Here is a 16711-nt window from a genome sequence, read left to right on the forward strand (position 1 = left end):
GGTGGTTTTATTACTTATCGTGGAAACCACTCTCAGCTTTCCATATAAAGCAAAAAGAAGATTAAGCTTCACAGAAAGCTCCGAAAGCTTGCCGTCTTCTCCTTTTTTCTCTCTATGGTTACTGCAATAACAGTTAAGCTAAATACAAGTAAGCTTCTTCTTCTTTATTTCTTTTGCTTTCTTCCTTCTTAAAATACTTTCTCTCTCTCTCTCTCTCTCTATTTCTATTTTTCTCATTGAAAATCGGGGAGAAAATCAACAGTTGAATTTGAGTTGATTTTGTTAAAAATTAATCAAACTAATTTTGTCGTTGTTTTGATCGTATGAATTAGCGGTGAATTAATCAAATTCGGTTATATGTTTATGGATTTGTTGATATTTGAAATCGGACATTGAAGATGGGGAGAGGGAAGATTGTGATTAGGAGAATTGATAACTCGACGAGCAGACAAGTGACGTTTTCTAAGAGAAGAAATGGATTGCTGAAGAAGGCGAGGGAGTTGTCGATTCTGTGCGATGCAGAGGTTGGTCTGATTATCTTCTCCAGTACCGGCAAGCTCTATGACTACTCAAACTCTAGGTCAGATTATTCACTAAAATGTTTATCTCTCCTTTAATTTCCATTCTATTTATAATTTCTCTCCCTTTATATATATATATATATACATCGCCTATAAATTTTTAAAGATGAAATAATTTTCATTTTCAAATTAGTTATACTTATAATTATATGCGTACTTTAATTAATTTACTATATTTAGTTTTTCTAAATGAGGTTTCTTCTTCTTCTTCTTCTTCTTCTTCTTCTTCTACTTCTTTTTCCTTTTCTTCTTCTTCCATTTTTCTATTAGGTTTTTGTTCTATACATATATACTAGGTTGTTACTAGCTGTATGCATTGTGTTTTTACGTCTTCATTTAAATTGAGTTCTTACCTTTTGTGTTAAATAACTTGCTGTTTTTCAATTTCGGCCTCCTTCGTTGTACATGCATATGTGTATATATATATATATATTTATGTATATGTTGTGTGTGTAGATTAATTGGGTCATAATATTTAAAGTTATAAAGGAGTTCATGAGTGAATATTACATGACCAGATACAAGGCTTTGCCATGAAGGACGAAATAAAAAGATTTTGGTAGTATAAAAAACATATAAAACCCTGCAAAAAAGAAATGCTCTTATATATATTCTTTATAAATCTATTCGGGAAAGAGAACAAGGTTGCACGAGAGAGCTACCACAAATATTGCTATCTGCAACATATAGATATATAGATACTAATGTTTATGCAACTTATAATTATAACGGTGACATTATATAATAAATATATATATGCATATCCAATACCAAATACATTTTCCTCATGTACACACATAGGTGGATATATACATATGCGTGTGAAGATGTGCGTATATTTGTGTATGCATGTGTTGATACGTGTATATAACACAAATATTTATGATCTGTTGGAATAAGGTTCCTCAAGAACAGGCATATGAATATTACTAGGATGCGTATAATCAACTTAGTTAACAAGCAGTTTTTAGAATATTTTTGGGAGATGCAAAGGGAACAAAAGAATGCGTGTGTGGTGAAGGGATAAAAGAACGTTGATTGAAATTTCTCTTTATTTGGCTTGAACCTTGAAAACATATATGATAGAAAAAAAAAATGAATTAGAGAAAAAATGTAAATTTCTTGCGTTAAAGAAAAATGACAATGGCTTTTAGGTAATTTGAGTGGTCCATTTGTCTTCATAAATTAATTTGATTCTCCTCCAGTAAATTTCCCCCTCACTTTGATAATTTTTCTTTGCTCTTTTTTCTTTCTCATTCTCATCAATTCAAATAGGGATATCCATTGGTATAGAACCAAACTAGAGTAAACTAATCCGGACAAAAAATTAGACTTTTTTCAATTCTATCCGGTCTGAAATATAAAATTATGATTTTGTCCTTATCTAAATTGATAAATTCATCTGAATAATTTTATATTAATATTTATTCAATTTTATAAATATTTCTGCTTAATTTCTACTTTTAATCACTTCATCAAAATTGTAAGATATATGAATTTTGTGCGTGTAAATTCAATCAATCTCAACCCACATAACATTTATACGCACCGACAATCATAAATAAATTCATTCATCACAATTAAAATCGTCATTCAAATAGAAATAAAAGAAAAAATCATCAATCATCAATCACTAAAGGCAATGCTAGAGTTAAAGAGAATGGATCAGAGACAATCAGAAGTACATACATCGCCTAGAAATAGAAGCAGTGCCAGAGTTAGGGGTATGGTGGAGATGGAGTGCTAAGTTGAGTTTTTAGGTTTTAGGTTTTGTTTTAAAGTAGAAATGAGTTAGAAAGTGAAAACTAATTGCGTTTAGGACTCATATTTTCACCGTTTTTTTTATTTCTTTAAATTAGGATTAGATTAATTTGGATTGATTCTTCAATCCAAAATATTTTTTATTGAAAACTAAACTAATTTTTATTCTATTCGATTCAGTATGAGTTAAACACGTTGGTTCAATTTTCAATTCAAATTAAATAATAGACACCTATACATACACTATTATAATATGTCTTGATTTAAAGTTTGATCTTCTTAGTGTAATTAAGAACAAATTAAAAGCAGTAGTACGGAGGTTCAATACTCTTTTGATTTATTCTTTGATTGGTTACAAGTATATATATATTGGTTAGAGAGATGACAACGGGGTATGTTCAGGGCGAATATCACTGAACTAGAAACCATCTTGCTCTTTTATGTACTAAAAAAATCCATCCTAAACCCAAGACGAGTTTAATTTGTTGAATTTATTTCAAACTGTGTTGGGTTTATGAATTATCTGCCCCATACGTGTTTTGCACAAATCTGGTGCAAAGGTTTCCTTCTTTATTTTTTTTATAAAAAAATTGAATACCCTTTTATGGCAACATGCTCTTTCTTCTTTTATGTGTGCCTATTAATCACCTCTATTGACTATATCTCTTCCTTTTATGCTTCTCACTTCTAAGCATGAGTTAGAGCATCCTCTCCTTCCTCCTCCCCCCCCCCCCCCCCCCCCCTCTTTTTTGGTATTATCGCTTTCCCTCTTCTCTTTCCCCTCTATTTCTACTTCTCACTTCTGTCACCTTCGTCAATCAATCATCATCATTAGCTATGACTGTTCCTGTCGAGATTCCCACTGAGTTCCCTCTTTTACTCGAGGCGCTGACACTTCTCTACCCTCCTATTTTCAATTCTCTCTTTTTATTTCATATGTTTTTCTCAGCAATGTTGAAAATAAAACCCTAAATTAAAGAATAAGGAAGAAAAAGTTAAGTGAAGAATTGAAGAGATTTATCAACTAGGGTTTTTACTTTGTAATTGGTATATATATAAATATATATTTTATTTAATTTGATATTCAATATATATAAGGCAGGTTAGGTTCAGACGACTTTAGAAATGTCCAACCCAAACTCGCTCTGTCTTGATCGTAATTTTTTTCTATTCTGAACTTCCCTGCCCCAAAACCAATTGTTTCACTGAAAAACTATTTATGGTCAATTTTAGATAGGACAAGTCATGTGAGTGCAGACAGATCATGCCATCTCTAACTACTTATTAGAATTAAAATAATACTTCGACAAGCATATAAGTAACTCAAGCTCATAGGAAACAATTAAAGTATGGTTAATTTTAATAATTTAAGTCTTTGGAAGTGGGATTCTAGCATTACTACAACTAGAACTAGTACTTCACATATTATTAGAAGTTTTGCCCATTAATTTCCATCTTTCCCAAATTTTTAAGAAAATCGCTCATAAATTTTTATATTTATCACAAAAAGTTCCTCTAATACTAATAGAGGATATCCACTTCTCCTTGTGTTGATAGTAAATTTACACCATATCTTTTTAGTAAGTGATTACACCAAATGGAGTCTTTTGAGATTTTCCTTATTAGAAGTTGAAACCATATTAATGTTTAAAATTAGAGATTGAACAGTGTATTAGAAAGGTTCTATTTTGTTCAAGTGTATTAGAAATGTTCTATTTTGTCTTACCTCTAAGCACCTTTGATTATCATGTCGAAGCTCCAACCAAGCATAAGATTTTTCTTCAAAGCTTGATATTTCTTTTCAACCAACTCGTCCATAAAATTAAAACATATTATATACTCCACATTCCTTATTGTAAATTTTAAGTGCAAGTGAATTCCATGAATTGAGAGAATGCACTAGGTCATTGTGTAATACCCCTCTCTCCGTCTAACATTCCATTTCCATCAATATTTTGTAAGACAATTGGTAATTTGAAAAAAAAATAAAAGATGTTTTGTCTTCTTTATGTGATGATGACAAAATACATGCATATCATTCTTCAATCATTAGATATCTTTTTGGTATATTAAGTTGAGTTTTAACTATTATTTTTCCTTGAAGAAGCTACTATGTGAACATTTCAAACTTTAGAAACATTAGGCCTTTCCAAGTAGTCTTCAATATAAGAGTTGAAAGCTCCATTTAGGGGAAAAGAAACTATATACATAAAATTTTAGTAAATGTCTAGTTTAATTAGATAACTTGAAGAGATGATGTTGTTGGTAAGATTCATAACCATAATCACTATCATGAAAATATTGAAGATCTAAAGAAAGATTTTTTTTAAAAGAATAATCTATCCATGGTCATACCCTTGAGAAAATGAAAAATGTTTTTATGAAGCTTTATGTGATCTTTTTATTCATAATGAAGGTGATCGGAGACAAGTCAATATAGAATATTCATAAAGTACTTCAATTAATTGAGATATTATTCATGACTGGAGAATGACGGACCACTAGTTTTAGAAAGTAGTGGAAAAGATGTTATTGAAATCTATAAAGTTATTAAAGGAGTTCAAAAATATATGTTTACTGAGAGAGAATAATATTATTAAATTAATAAAACTCTTTAATGCCTAAAAAATAATGAATGGGAGTCATAGGATACATAAGAAATCCTAGTTGTAATTTTTTTTAGATACAAGGGAAGAAGACAAACATAACAAGGCAGAACAAAAGACATGCATAGGTAGTACACATCCTTGGCCAAAAAACCCCGATGATGTCTTATCTAATGATGCTCAATAGTTCCATGGAGTGTGTTGTAAGTGATATAGTCTAGGGGGCCAATGAAAGGTCTAATTCGTCAAATAGTTAGCACATCGATCTTTCACGATAAATATGTTATATCTTAACGGTCTAATCTTTCATAAGTCAAATGTTAATAGCCAGAATAAGACTAGAATTAGTGTTAACAGAGATCACTTCATTGTTAAGAACTTTATTCAAGACTTGAATGGCAATAGGACTATTTATCTCTCGGATAACATGATGCGAGCCCAGGTTCCACACTAACGCGAGGCCATGTAGGGTCCCCCACAACTCAACTTGAAGGACATAACAAACACCAATATTTTTAAGGTGGCCCCCAAGCCACTGACCATTACTATTCCTATAAACTGCACCAATACATACAATCTCACTGGTACCATAAAGAGCCCTGTCCATATTGATCTTGATCCAATTATGGGACAACGGTGTCTAACTGATGAACTTCTCCTTCTTCAAAATGTGATGGCTAGAGATAGTGGACTCAATGATAGAAGTCTAGAGCGTATACTCAGTCCTTCTAAAACCTCATACTTCAATTCCTCCAAACTAAGGGTTTCCCATCATAGACGAATGCATTGTTCTATTTTCAAAGTAGCTAGTAGGCGATGCCAAACATAATCTTCCAATCTTAGAATGATAAACACCAACTATGTTTGTTATGCAGGTTAGCATAGACCTATTCATCAAAATGTATGTTGAAGAAACTATGACCGGCTGTTTGCGGAGTGATCTTTTGCCAGAGACCTTTTATATGGTGACATTCCCTCAAGATGTGATTAATGTCCTCAATGTCAAGCCCACACACAATGCAAACTAGATCATCTGTTAAATTCCTGCGGACCCGCTCCTCGCTTGTAAGTAAACTTTTTCACAAAACAAGCTAGAGAAAATATCAAATGCGTTGTGCGTCCAGCCATTTTCACACTAAGGTCCACTTGTTATCTGGAAAAGGATGAGAGATGTTAGTAAGCATATTGTAAGCGAATTTAACAGAAAACTTACCATCAAGTGAGAGACCTCAATACGAGGGATCCACCTCTATACCATCCTGCAAGACTTTGATAGCCGCTAATTGAAAGAGAATCCTAATCGGGAGCCTACTCTGCAAATGGTTCCAATTCCACTGACCATTCCGTGTCACTAGATCCCTAACTTTTTTGGCTCCATGGATATCATCAATAGATTGGAAGATAAGAAGTTTGAGAAGACCACAGTCCCCCCAGCTAGTTATCCTCCCAGAACCTCACTCTAGTGCCATCACTGACGTACCAAGGCAAACCCTATCTTAAATCCTCCCATAGCCCATGCAACTTCCTCCACATATGAGAGTAGGTATTCAAATTGATGAGAGCCATATATTAGAGATTCCACTTATACTTATGGCACAAGATTTTAATCCAAAGAAGATGCGATTTTTGTGACAAAACTAGCATATCCTAGTCAATTATTGTCTCTAAAAACAACATTACTAACATATAAAATTTTATTATGACTCAAATAATAAAAGTAAAATAGTAAAACAATTAAGTATCTTAAGCAATTATACCTTTGAAGTTGCTTAAATTGTTCATGAAAAAAACATTCTTCGTAATAAATGCATTTACTGTATTAAACAGATGCAACAACGTTTAATTGGTCGCTTTAAAGTACATTAATTGCAAAATGATATAATTAATAGTTTTGTATTGCTTATGCAAAAACTTTTAGTACTGATGGTTTTGTTAGAAAAAAGATAATTAATTTATTTAATAAAATTGAAGTAATGTTTAGACGATAAAGCATCTACTTTTTTTTTTAAAAAAAATGTAGCATTTAACCGCCCTACATTTAAATGAGAATGTATTTACTCTTCCAATTACTTAAAATTGCTATTTACAACGGCTTGATGTATCTAATACTTTTTCATGTTGTAATATTGATGACTTTTCCTAGTATGTCTTAAAGTTGCACATTATTAGTATTAATGAGTAACTTTTGTCTAGTCCATCTTAAACTCTATACTAACTTCAATAAAAAATAATAAAAACTGACCTGAATTCATTTGTCTCGTACATAGTCTTAATTTATTAACAAATGAGAAAAAGAAAAGGATTGTAGTCGGTATAAAAATTCCACATGTATGTAAATGCAAATAATGTTTAGTCTGTAGCTAGCCAGGTTTTTAATGCATATGATTGATGAATAAATGCGTGCATGCACGCATGCAAGATCACAACATGTGTATACTACTTGTGAAGATATATCAATTCCATGACTAAGTATGTCTTCTGGTACGATATAATTTGGTTTTTCTACCAAATTTTTAGAAAAATATTTTAGTACATATATATTAATAATAAAATTTTTAATTTTATCAGCATGAAATCGGTTATTGAGCGCTACAACAAACTGAAAGAGGAACATCAACAGCTCTTGAATCCTGGATCTGAAGTCAAGGTACTTCCATTCACCCTAGAAATTATCTTGTATAATGCTATGAATTATAATATTTTGATATTGCATTATCATTAATAGTTCAATAAAAGTAAAATTTATTAACTCATCGATCAATTATATTTTTTTAATTTAATAGTACAAATATTATATCATATTAGTGTACACTCATTACTTATAATAATTTGTTTCATGCACTTTCTTCAAAGATTATATGTTTTCCTTTCTGCTTGATTTCTGGACTTAAGTGTGTTCGTGTGAGATATATATTTCTACCAAGTTGGTCGAATGTTTGTCTGAGAAGGTAAAACAAGTGTTGAACTATTTTTTGTCCTTCATTAAAGGCATAAAAATAATATTATTGACGAGTATTTTAATAACAATATTAAATTGCTGAATCATTTGTCTGTCATTCATTAAATAATAAACCAGATACCACATGAACATGGAATTTGTATCTAGGAAAATTTTAGTATTTGATTTTTATTAATAAAATCCAAACCTTCTGTAATCTATAAAAATAAACCAACTTTTTTTTTTTGTAGATCTATCTAATCATTAATGCCAAATCATAATGCTAATAAGGCAGATTCCATAGCCGAAAAAAAGGGGTAATGCCAATAGAATACAATTAAAAAAGACATGTTAAAAGTTTCAACTTACAGAGAGGCCGAATCCCAGACTGTGTTCTGTTCAACCAACAAAAGCCAACCAAAAACAAGAAAGACCCAAGTAAATTGATACATGTATAATCAGGATAAAACCAAATGTTACCCTTGTAAGATATGCTAGAATATTTGTAGCAGGCAAATGATCAATTACTTTAGGTGGTACTAGAGATGGAATTGTGTAATCCAGACAAATAAAATATCTTCATGTTTATGATGGAACATGAGCAGGAACCATATGATCATGCGTAACAAACTCTTGGGAATCAATATCCTGACTGCCTTTCTCCACCTTCAATCTGTGATTATAAAGTGAGCCTGAATTACCAGAGGAATAGTCCATCTGCATTCTAATTCACACATCTTCGCAGGAAGACCAAACAATACAAAGAGTCCAAAGACTATAATCAGTCAAAACATATGCTGACTATTAAAAAGCAGTCAAAGATATCAGAAATGCAACATACTATAAAAACAAAAAATTGCACAAAATTGAGGTTAACTGCTAGATAAGAATTATTGAGGGACTATGCTTAAATATATGATATTAGCAGAGACACTACCCAGATAGAACCTTGGTTAATGCAAACGGGGTATTGCATTTGCATATTAAGGAGTATAGTCTCGCATAAACAAATAGAAGTTCCTGAAGCAAGGAGCACTTTCCAATTTCATTTCATGGAGAAAGAAATAGCAAGTCCCTACATTATTTTGCTGAAAGAAAATTCTGTTTTCCTTATCGTGTCAGGTCTGCTAGGTTCTCCAACTTGACAAAGATAGGGTCTGATGTCATGCACGCTAAATTCATCCTATGAGCACCAGAGAAATACTAAAGATCCTCGTATCAATGTTCAGAAAACAAAAACTCGGATAAAACCCACCAACACTGATGTATACCTTCACAACACAAGGACAAGTCTCTTCATTAATCCACCTACATATTACAATCCGCAGCCAGCTTTGCTAAAAATCATACAACTAAGAGGTGGCCGGATTAGTCTCTAACTTCAGGCCTAAAAGACAAGCAAACTCTATCTTTGCTCAGACTTCATGACCAGCTTTCATACAAAAGGATATTATGACATATATTCAAAATCAATAGACTCAAATGGCCAACAAAACCAATAATGCAAAGTAAAGATGCTTTAATTTCTTGATGATTTGGTTTTCCAGAAAGGAGATGGGATCCTATACAAGCTTAATATGGAGAAAACCTATGATCGTGTTAATTAGGGATTCGTCGACTATATGTTGAAAAGATTGGGTTTTGGAGATAAATGATCTAAGTGGATTAACTCTTGTATCAGTATTGCATCTTTTGCGAATATGGTGAATGGAGGTCCATCTTTTTTTTCCAAAACTTCTAGAGGTCTAAGACAAAGAGATTTACCATCTCCACCACTATTTATAGTTGTCGTTGAAGATGTAAATAAATTGTGGCTGAGGGCCTGGGAGTTGGTTTTGTTCAGAGGACTAGAGCTCATTTATTTTTGCAGATGATACTTTAGTGTTTTGCAAACCAGATGTAGGTGCATTCCTCAACCTCATATGCATACTTTTGTGTTTCCATGTTGTTTCCGGCCTTAATGTTAACCTTGCTATGTTCAAATTGGTCAGATTGGGAGATGAGAAATATGATTTTGGGTTGACTAGACCCTTAAGATGTAAAAGGGTTGACTTGCCGATCAAATACCTCAGAATGTTGTTGGGAGCTAATTAGAAAGATGTGAGGATGTGGAACCTAGCTGTGGATAGATTTGAGATGAGACTTGCAAGGTGAAAGAGAAATTTATTATCTGGGCGTCTAACTCTCATTAAAAGCACTTTGACTACTCTTGATGTTTACTATGTGTCCCTTATGACTATCTCTAGGAGTGTTACGAAGAGATTGGAAGCCATCTGATGTAGATTTCTATGAGGTAATTTTGAAAAGTGAAAAAAGTACCATTTGATACCTTGGGAAGAGTTGAAAGACCATTGTGCCAGTGCGGTTTGGGCTTAAGATCTGTTGTAGAGATGAACTAGATGCTCCAAGGAAAGTGGATTTGACAGTTCATGATAAAAAATGGCACTCTACGGAAGAAGTTGATAAGAGGCAAAATTTGGTACCACAGATGGAGGTTGGTACTTCATAGAGGTGTTAAGATCGCGTAGGAAACGAATTTGAAAAAGAATAAGCATGGGAAGACATTATTTTCAGGGATGCATTAGGTGGAATGTTAGCAATGAGATGAGAACAAGCTTTTAGAAGGAATCTTGGCTTGGGAAAGAAATGCTCAGAGATAGGTTTCTCCAAATTTTTATAAATGCACAGCATAAGGATATTTCAATCAATAGTTCTTTCAAAGGCAATGGGGCATAAGTGAATATCTGTTGGAGATAATAAGAAATCTTAACGACCGGAAAATTGATGAATATGAAACTCTCCTGAGTTCATGTGCCTTCATTTCCTTGAATGGGAGTGATGACCAACCAGTTGGAGCCTCAATTCTGCAGGGACTTTCACTGTTATGTCTTTCTATAATTTTCTGACTAAAAATGACTCCATTGAGATCAAGTTTCATAATCAGAAAATCTAAAAGATAAAGACACCTTACAAAGTTGTGTTCTTTGCTTGGGAGGCTGGGCAAAGTTGCATTCTCAATATGGATAAGTTAATGAGAATTGGTAAAATTATGGTGAACGGTTGTTTTCTATGTAAGAGTGCAGATGACATTTATGATCATATTTTGCTTGGATAATTAATAGCATACAATTTTTGGACCATGGCTTATGAGTTCCTGGGAATTAGTTGGGTTATGATTGGTTTGGTTAGGGATGAGATCTGAACTTGAAAGGGCATTTGTGTGGTGAAAAAAATGTGACCTCATTCCTTTTCTATTTCTCAGGTTGTATGGAAAAAGAGAAAAAGAAAGCCTTTTAAAGAGAGGAGGAGGATATAAATATAATTAGAAACATATGGTTCCACACCTTAGGTGTTTTATTTATGGGTCATCCTTTATCTTCTTTGGAGGATCTCAGAGACTTTGTTGAGTTTTTTATCGACATGTAAATATTTTTGTATACGGGTTAACACTCTCTTAGTGCTCGTATTTAATGACATATACCGTATTTCTATTTCAAAAAAAATATTTCAATATCTTTATTGGGTATCAAGAACAAATACCTCAAATAGTATAACACTCTTATTGTAGTTCATTAATGGAGTTCAAGTTTCAATCCCATCCCATCTCAAAGCTAAATTTTCCTCATTGGATGGTCCTGTTTGTCAAGCTGCTCATATTAGATAAATAACTGTTTAAAAAGTCTGATAAAAAGGTTATGCATGGAGCTTAGAGCAAAATTTTAATTATATTACTCTTGTAACTTAGGGTTTTCTCCTTCAACCTAAAAGACAAAAAAAAAGCTAATTGCAAGACAGGGTTCTTTGATTGTAAATAACTGTGCATGTTCCCCTTATAGAATGCACATCACTGAACCATGTAAAAGTACTCGTCTTCTATCTCACACGAGTTTTTACTTTAACCTATGTATTTTAGGTGAGTTTCTTCACAACACTAAGGATACATGCTAAGCAACATCTAACTTAAAATTAATGCAATAACCATTCTGGTCAACACATTGCACTAGTCACTAGAATGAAGTAAATTCGAGTACAGGGCAAGGCTAAGCTACCTAGGCAAGAGGAACTCTCTAGATGTGAGACTTCTCTTAGAGAAATCAATAAAAATCAGCACTCTAAACTTGCAATACTGCCTAATAAGGCTAAAGCATAAATACATGCTCCAAGCTAGTTAAATATAAATTTCAGCCAAGAATCAACAGACTGCCTAAATTGTTCCAAGCAGTTCACCAACTACTTTATGAATAAAATAAACTAAGTCTGCAGCTGGATTCCAGAACTACTTATTTAAAGAATCTTGCGGCACAGACTTATTTAAAGCAGTTCACATTGAATTAGACTAGTTGGATTCCAGAACTAGTGTTTCTACTTCTTACAATGGTCCTCGGGTAGCTATTTCTGATCTTTATGAATATTTTCTGCCCTTAGCTGTGTCAATGGTAGGGGATGGCTCACACATCTTGTTTTGGGAGGATCCTTGATGGGAACAGTTCCTATGGCCACCCATAGTCTGTCAAAAAAATCCCATCATTTCATTATCCAAACTAATGGTCAAGGTTCTTTGAAACTGGTCTTGCATAAAAACCTTAATGATCAGAAGGTTGTTGATATAATTTCTTTTTATTCAGCTTCTCAAATCTCTAATGTTCTCCTTCAAGTCCAAATAATAGAATTTGGTCTTTGGAATTGTCAAGTACTTTTACTTGTAAATCCTTCTTTGATTTCTTAACTCATAATCCTATTATTCAGAATGAGCTCCTTTGTTAAATGTTTCTGGAAGGATTCTGCTCCCTCTAATATTAAGGTTTCTGTTTGAACTGTTATTCTTAATAGGCTTAATACTAATTATTTGCTCCAAAGTTCACACATCAAATTATCTTTTCGCCCTAAGGGCATATCTTATGTGTTTTCATGATGCTGAGTCTCGCAATCATCTTTTTCTACCCCTGAAGACTTTAGACTTGCTTATTTGACACTTTTGGTGTACCATGGGTTTCTCCCCCAAATCTAGAGGGATTTATTACTTCATTCCTTTGCACATTCAGTAAGGGAAAAAAAAAAGGATAGATTCTTTATACAAGGGGCGGTATGTGTGGGGGTCTAGGAGCTGTAATTGGAGAGAAATGATAGGAACTTTAAGCATCATTTCTCGCCTTTTCTATTCCTTTAGGATATGATGACTTATTGGCATCTCCTCGAGTTAAATGCACTGTCTCTTTAAGGATATTTCTTTATCTATTTTGCATAGAGATTAACCAGCTATCCTCTATTGAGTTACTCTTTTGAGTTTGGCCAGTCTTTCTCTTTTTGGTTTCTGTTGCTTTTTTTTTTTTGGTTTTTTGGGATGACAACCAGTCCTTTTGAAATAAAAATGGTAAGGACAACTAGTACCAAGGAGGTGTCAATCTTTTTGGGATCACATTTTTTTTAAATAAAAGTATAAAGTATCATTGATAACTGGTACCAAGGAGGTGTCAATCTGTATATAAAATATTTACATATCTATCAAAATATCAATAAAATCCCTAAAATCCTCCACAAAATAAGGAGGGTGACCCAACAATAAAAATTCAAGAGTTTAGAATCATCTATTTCTAACCATATCAAAATCATTATCATTATCTACTCCCCCCCCAAAGACTCTTTTATTTCTCTCTTTCCAAACTGCAGAAAAGATGGTAAGTAGGATTGTAACATCTATCTCTACCACACAAGATTTATACACCACATCAGCATATAGGGCATTATTTGCATGAGTGGACACTACTAAAATACAACTCGAAGGGATGGGACTAACATTCAAATATGGTGCAAATGTGTATGATAAAATGAATGTATGGATCCAGAGTCAACTAAACCTTTAGCAAAATATTTAGAGATAGAAAATATACCTTGAATTACATCTGGAGTTGTCTCTGCGTCCTGTGTAGAGATGACGAACACTCTGCCTTGCACCAATGGTCTAGACTGCCCCTTGGCCTCTGGGGAGTCAGGGATCATTTGTTGGATACTTCCGCATTTGAAACAGCAGCGGGTAAGATGGTAGCAAGACATGCCACTATGATTCTTGATGCAATGTTGGCAAGACTGAGCTAGCGCTGTAGCTGGAGTCGTGGAGGAGCAAGTTGTACTGCCTTTTGTTTCCTGTCTTGTTGGCTGGGCATTGGCAGTGGTCTCTTGTTGGGCATGGAGGCCCTAGAACTCTCGTCCTGCTCTTTGTATAGAGCTTCAATAAGTTGGGCCTTTTCTAAAACCACTTGATATACGGGTAGAGTAAACAAGGTCACCTTATAGTAAATATTAGGTCTCAGGCCTCTTTCAAATCTCCGGGCCTTCCTCATTTCATTCATCATCATGTTGGGCGCGAATCAGCCCCAACTCTATGAATTGACTAGCATACTGTGCCACTGGGAGATTCCCCTGCTTAAGCTCTATAAATTTCATCTCCTTCTGTTGTCTGATGAAGTCTGGAAAGTACTCCGCATTGAATGCTTTCACAAACACGTCCCAGGTGATTGGAGGGGTCAGAACCCCTTTCTTCAGGCTCCACCAACAGTCAGCTGCTCCCTTTAACATTAAGGCAGCCAACTGCACCTTCTGCTCTGTGGTCACCTCCATCATGTCAAAGAACTTCTTGATCTGCTTGATCCACTGCTCGGCTACCATTGGATCTGACCCGCCTGCGAATGCTGGGGGACCCAATCTTTTGAACTTCTCTATGTCGTTGGCGTTAACACCAACGTGTACAATGTTGGCGTGGTGGTGGCAAGAGGATCGGAATGCTCCTCTCTCGTACTGCGGCTACCAGACCTTTGATAACCCTAAAGAGTCTGTTGAAATCTTCTTGGTTGGGACCCCGTTGTGCTGGTGAGCAGCCCCCTGGATGGTGTCCTTTTCCGCTTCCTCTTCCCATTCCGGGTTTCCTACATTTCAAAAATAACCCCCTTTTCGTTAGTTGAAAATTTATTTTTAACTTATTTAGATTTCTGAGCTTCGTGTATAAAGGATGATCCTAGAAATGTGTATTCTGATACCATCTATAACATTCCGTACTCCATTAGAACTACAAACATCATTACACATAATCCCATAGATAATTTATAGTTTAATTACAATGATGCAGCAGATTAATTCGTCATTTTTCATCTCTTGAAATGATATAAAGTATTGTTAGACAAAATATATGAGGCATTGACTTTACAAAACAAATTTTATATTAAATTAAGGTTCGAAAATTTAATTAACCTCACGGTATTATTCCCACAAATACTCAAAATAATAATTTTTTTCATTACCCCTTACTGGTCCTAGGACTGCTCCAGATTATCCTGATTTGAAATGAAAGTGTGAATCGGGTAAATTTCACGGACTCATAAGAAAGAAATAGTAATTCAACCATAGATGTAAAAAGAAACATTCAACTGAAGACATTAAGTTTACTGAAAACAAAATTTTCGAAGGAGAAAATACTTAAGTTACTCAAGTAAAAACTTTAGAATTGACATGTCCTAAATTTTTCATATAAAGCTACCCACTTTATTTGTTCATTACGGTTATGATTCTTTTGTTAATCATCTAGTTTATTCCAAAATGTTATTCCTAAAATTTTTTGTAGCTAAATTCTCTCAAATTTTCATTTAACTTCGTAATTAATCTTCTAATCATTAAATTCCATGGTGTATTCTCTAAGTTATTTAAAGTTTCCTCCCGTTTATGTTCTCGGTGATCTAAAAATTGTTTTTAATTCCAAAATTTACTTTCCCAATTTCTTTTAGGGGTTTTCAGAATTTCTTAATTTCATATAACCCAAACTTTGGACTGGCACTAAATGCTTTAAGGAACCACTGCACGCTTTACGAAAATCACTAAACACTTATGGAATTACTGAATGTTTATTGGATCACTGAATAATTATAGAATTGCAGAACACTTACGAATTGAACACAAATTATAGACACTGACAATTCATTGTACGATACTGCTTTCAAAACACTATCGGGGAGGACAGAGGGATCCCCACTGCTAACATAGATGCTTCACAGAAAACGAAAGTACAGTGTGCCATGACTATACATTCGCCAAGGTAGCCACTAACAAAAATTGACAACGAAATGTCACGGCAATACATTCGCCAAGGTGGCCACTAACAGAATATTCTCCTCAATTTACTTAAGGGCACACATCACATACATCCATGCAATAGGATTCACCCAACACGATTGTTGAATTCCCTCCGTGATAGGTAGTGAAACAGATTCCACAGGCTTATATGACTCATGACCTTTTCCTCTTAGACTCATGTTACCTTTTCTTGGTTCGTTATTTACTGTGCGGAATAATACTAGTTATAGTTCTCTGTTAAGCAGTAACATTCATTCTATCCCTTGATTTGGTCAGATTGTCTTATTATGTTTTCTAATTTGTTATTATTGGAATTTTCTCTTAGAATTACGGTTTATACAATTTATTACATCTTTACAAAGTGTCGTGACTCGTTAGTGTAGTATATTTTTATATTTCTTCTGATTTGATCCAGTTCTCTTAAAATTCCTTCAATTATGTTATGATTGAAAAACTTGGGATTTACCTATTCGATAAAGTAAGAAATCACTCCCTTTTGTATTTGCTCAGGCTTTCTTTTCCCAAAATATTATACTAAATTTATATTGATTGAATTCCCTGTAGCTTGCCGACTTGATATTTCGTTTTTCTAAAATTTATTTTCTTAGCTTCCGCTAATACTCTAGGAGAAACCTTGTTAAGTTGAGCATGTGAATGTCATTTTGAAATATTTTATTGTCATCCTGACTTCTCTTTAAATATTACCT

At 33.7% G+C, this 16711-nt stretch overlaps 1 protein-coding gene and 1 long non-coding RNA gene across 4 annotated transcripts in view; one reads left to right on the forward strand and one right to left on the reverse strand.

Annotated features, from left to right (window-relative positions):
* Positions 1–16711, forward strand: part of LOC110814794 (MADS-box transcription factor 23-like) — a 21578-nt gene continuing 4867 nt past the window's right edge. For 2 of the 3 annotated variants that reach the window (XM_088206670.1, XM_088206672.1), the window contains exons 1-3: positions 1–148; positions 399–580; positions 7517–7595. In XM_088206670.1, the coding sequence (XP_088062796.1) occupies positions 399–580; positions 7517–7595 (261 nt within the window). In that variant the 5' untranslated portion in view covers positions 1–148. Of the gene's footprint in view, positions 149–332; positions 581–7516; positions 7596–16711 lie in introns of all 3 variants that reach the window. The other variant, XM_088206671.1, reaches the window with a different exon arrangement.
* LOC148253265 (uncharacterized) overlaps positions 8165–16711 on the reverse strand; it is a 20787-nt gene continuing 12240 nt past the window's right edge. Inside the window, exons 3-4 of the long non-coding RNA XR_015812911.1 lie at positions 13775–14806; positions 8165–8623 (exon numbers count right to left, since the gene is read on the reverse strand). This is a non-coding gene — a long non-coding RNA (uncharacterized LOC148253265). The remainder of the gene's footprint in view (positions 8624–13774; positions 14807–16711) is intronic.

The sequence above is a fragment of the Carica papaya genome, chromosome 6 (genome assembly GCF_054855325.1).
Source record: "Carica papaya isolate Zhongbai chromosome 6, ASM5485532v1, whole genome shotgun sequence".
NCBI lineage: Eukaryota > Viridiplantae > Streptophyta > Magnoliopsida > Brassicales > Caricaceae > Carica > Carica papaya.